Genomic DNA, 3,035 nt, shown 5'->3' with positions numbered 1-3,035 from the left:
CCCCAGCATTAGCTCAGCAAAGATCCTGCAGGTAACTGGCTCCAACTAGCTTACTGCTCCCATTAAGTGACAAAATAACGCCAACATATTCCTATTTACATGTTGTGATTTGTATAGTCACAGGGTGTAGAAATAAGGTCACATGAGACACAGCCATATTCTAAGGTAATAGGCAGGTAATACCATGATGTTTCATAGACTTACAACCAAAAACGCTGACCGCTGAATCTATGGCTATACTTGCTCTGGATATAGATCCAAATACACCTATAGCCATCTTCAAGAACCATCGTGTTTGCTCAGAACATTTCACTGAGGATCATTGTTACGTTCTCAATCATTATGAAAAAATGGAATCAGCCACACAGACCATGAAACGTGTGCTGAAGGATAAGGCCATCCCATTGATGGTACAGACCGGACAAAGAGGCTCCCCTGCAGCTACGGTAAGTGTTTGGTTTTTAGAGGACTAACTACTGTGCACAAGCATTACCATGACGTCCTTTGAGTGGAGTGACTGAATCAGCACTAAAATCTGTCAATATATTTTTAATGTGGATGAATTTCTTTTCTAGAATTGATTCATTTGGTTGTCACAGTCATTAAATTTTGCTCATGTGGAAATAATCTAGGCCTCTACAGACTGCAGCAATTGAAGACCAGTGTGGGATCTTATTTGGGATGTACACCACCATATTGCCTGTGTGAAGACACCAGTTTTGTTTTCAGCTATAGCTTACTGCATACTGTATGCCTTAGGAGAGCCGGTTAAACGCTTGGCTTTTAAGAAGTTGTAGTGGTGGGTGGTATAAGATTTCTATAACTGGTCTCAATGGACTGCAACAATCCCCCAAAGGTAACATTTTAAAACAGATGGTTGACTGGCTGGGCCTGTGCCAATCCCTCTTGCCTTTTTCTTCCCACTGTACAAAGCATTTAGAGAATTAATTTGTGGCTAAAAACTGCAGTGTGAAAAAAATAAAAGGGTGGTTCAAACCAAACACAGGCTGGAAATAAGATACAAACACAAAATGGGAAACAACAGACCACAACAACAGAAATGCTTAATGAGTATAGTTTCACAGAGAAGCAACACGGCTGGAACACATATACAAATGTTTGCCAATAGGCAGAAAGTAGAACCATATGGCAGGCAAGCTAAGAAATATGAACAGCAACAAGAACAGCAACAGAGAAAGCCGTTTGACTGGAGCCGGTGTAAGTTTAAGACCGACAGAGGAAAGAGCTGACTGAGACATGGCACTGAAGTGATTCTCAGCAGTAGGTCGTGGTTGTGGTGGGAGGGGGTTAGTGCAGAGAGGAAAGAGCCCATAGAGAGAGACAGCTACAGAGTGCTTCCAGGAAAGAGGAGGGTGTTGTGGAGACGAAGTGCCGACTGCAAGAGAAAGGACTGTGAAGTTGTTCTCTCTGCAGTGGTATGATGCTCACGGACTGACGCGACTGACAGCAAGGACAGACTCAGTGACAGGAATGCTTTTTTTTTGTTTTGCAATACATTTGAGGGAACGGACTGTTAGTTTGAGTGGAAACTGGTTTTACTCAAAACCACGTTTTTTGTTGAGTTGTGTATGAGATCTCAAAGCTGGTTATGTTAGCAGGGCTCACAATCCTTTTTTTGCAATACATATCCTCCAGCATTTAATCTTAACATAATAAAGATGTCTTCTTCTCAACTCTTACTTTTCCCATGGTTGCACTTTTTTACGGCCCTCGATATACTTCGCTGAAAATGAGTGACAATGGGTCTCCCATAGTCACACATTGTAGTAAGAAAATTGCTTTTACGTGAAGGTGAGCTGTAAGTAACCAGCTAGTAGAAAGACAAATGTGAGGAAGAGACAGAGAAAGCACCAACTTAAAATCCATCTAACCTCACAGAGACAAATAGCAAAGAGGAAAATTACACTGACATTAAAAGAGATAATGGGAAAGTGCAAGAGATGTAAATAACTGTAGGTAAATTGGTCACAAAGGACTGTATTATTAAATATCAACAGAAGAGATCCATGCATTACCTACAGATCAGCACCACTATTTTCATTTACACAATTTTGAATGGGAGGACTTAGTAAATCAGTTGCTCCACTGGGGCGAGCTACACTCCTTAAATTTTAGTGCACAATATATGTTCAGCATGTTCCTTTGCAAAAATGCCCCTAACTGAATAGCCCAGTGAGAGTGAGTACATTTAGTCCCTAAATGAAAAGGGATGTTAGTCCAGTACATTGTAGCAATGGTAAGAAACAAACATCAGGGAATACCATGCCAGAATAACAGAAGCAGATGCAAAAGGCTGAAAATTCAAAAGGAGAGAAAGAAAGACTTTGCCCACTCAGTCAATACCCTCACACACTCTTTCTTTCTATGTCCAACTGTGCCACGCAGACCAGCTGTCCATCTTATTTTTTATACCTCTCTGCAGTAGCTGAAAGCCGGTGGCAGATGGACACATACAAACTGACAACAGACAACGTGACAGGCAGGCAGGCACACCGTCTCTCCTCATACCTGTGTACTCCAAGTGGAAGCCAGCGGCAGAAACACTGATGTCAGACTGGAAGGTCAAGTACAGGTTGTTTGATGTGCTGTTCAGCAGCTGAGGAATTGTTGTACCTGTGTTTTATAATATACATAAGACAGTTAAGACCAAGTCCAGTCCATTTTTATAGATATAAGACAACATGTGGACATGTATAATGCATGAACATGTAATGAACTTCAGTAATATGCAATAAAGATAATAATTCAGATACAGTAACAATTATATTGTAGGTTAGTTACACATATGCATATATACACATATACATATATACACACATATGCATATTTATATATATACACATACACATTTACATATACACTACCGGTCAAAAGTTTGGGGTCACTCACAAATATCCATTGCACTCCATTGTAGACAGAATACCAGCTGAGATCAGTTGCATTGCTTTTTTAACCAGGGCAGCAGTTTTCAGTTTACATTATGTGCTGACATAATTGCAAAAGGGTTCGCCAAT

General features: G+C 40.5%; 1 protein-coding gene across 2 annotated transcripts in view; it reads right to left on the bottom strand.

The window, feature by feature from the left end:
- LOC116690735 (CUB and sushi domain-containing protein 3) overlaps positions 1 to 3,035 on the bottom strand; it is a 286,959-nt gene that overhangs the window by 95,801 nt on the left and 188,123 nt on the right. For both annotated transcript variants that reach the window (XM_032517890.1, XM_032517891.1), the window contains exon 37: positions 2,530 to 2,634. In XM_032517890.1, coding sequence (XP_032373781.1) covers positions 2,530 to 2,634 — 105 coding nt within the window. The remainder of the gene's footprint in view (positions 1 to 2,529; positions 2,635 to 3,035) is intronic.

This window comes from Etheostoma spectabile, chromosome 6 (genome assembly GCF_008692095.1).
Source record: "Etheostoma spectabile isolate EspeVRDwgs_2016 chromosome 6, UIUC_Espe_1.0, whole genome shotgun sequence".
Lineage (NCBI taxonomy): Eukaryota > Metazoa > Chordata > Actinopteri > Perciformes > Percidae > Etheostoma > Etheostoma spectabile.
The sequence above is the reverse complement of the archived record's forward strand: the minus strand, read 5'-3'. Positions and strand labels throughout refer to the sequence as shown.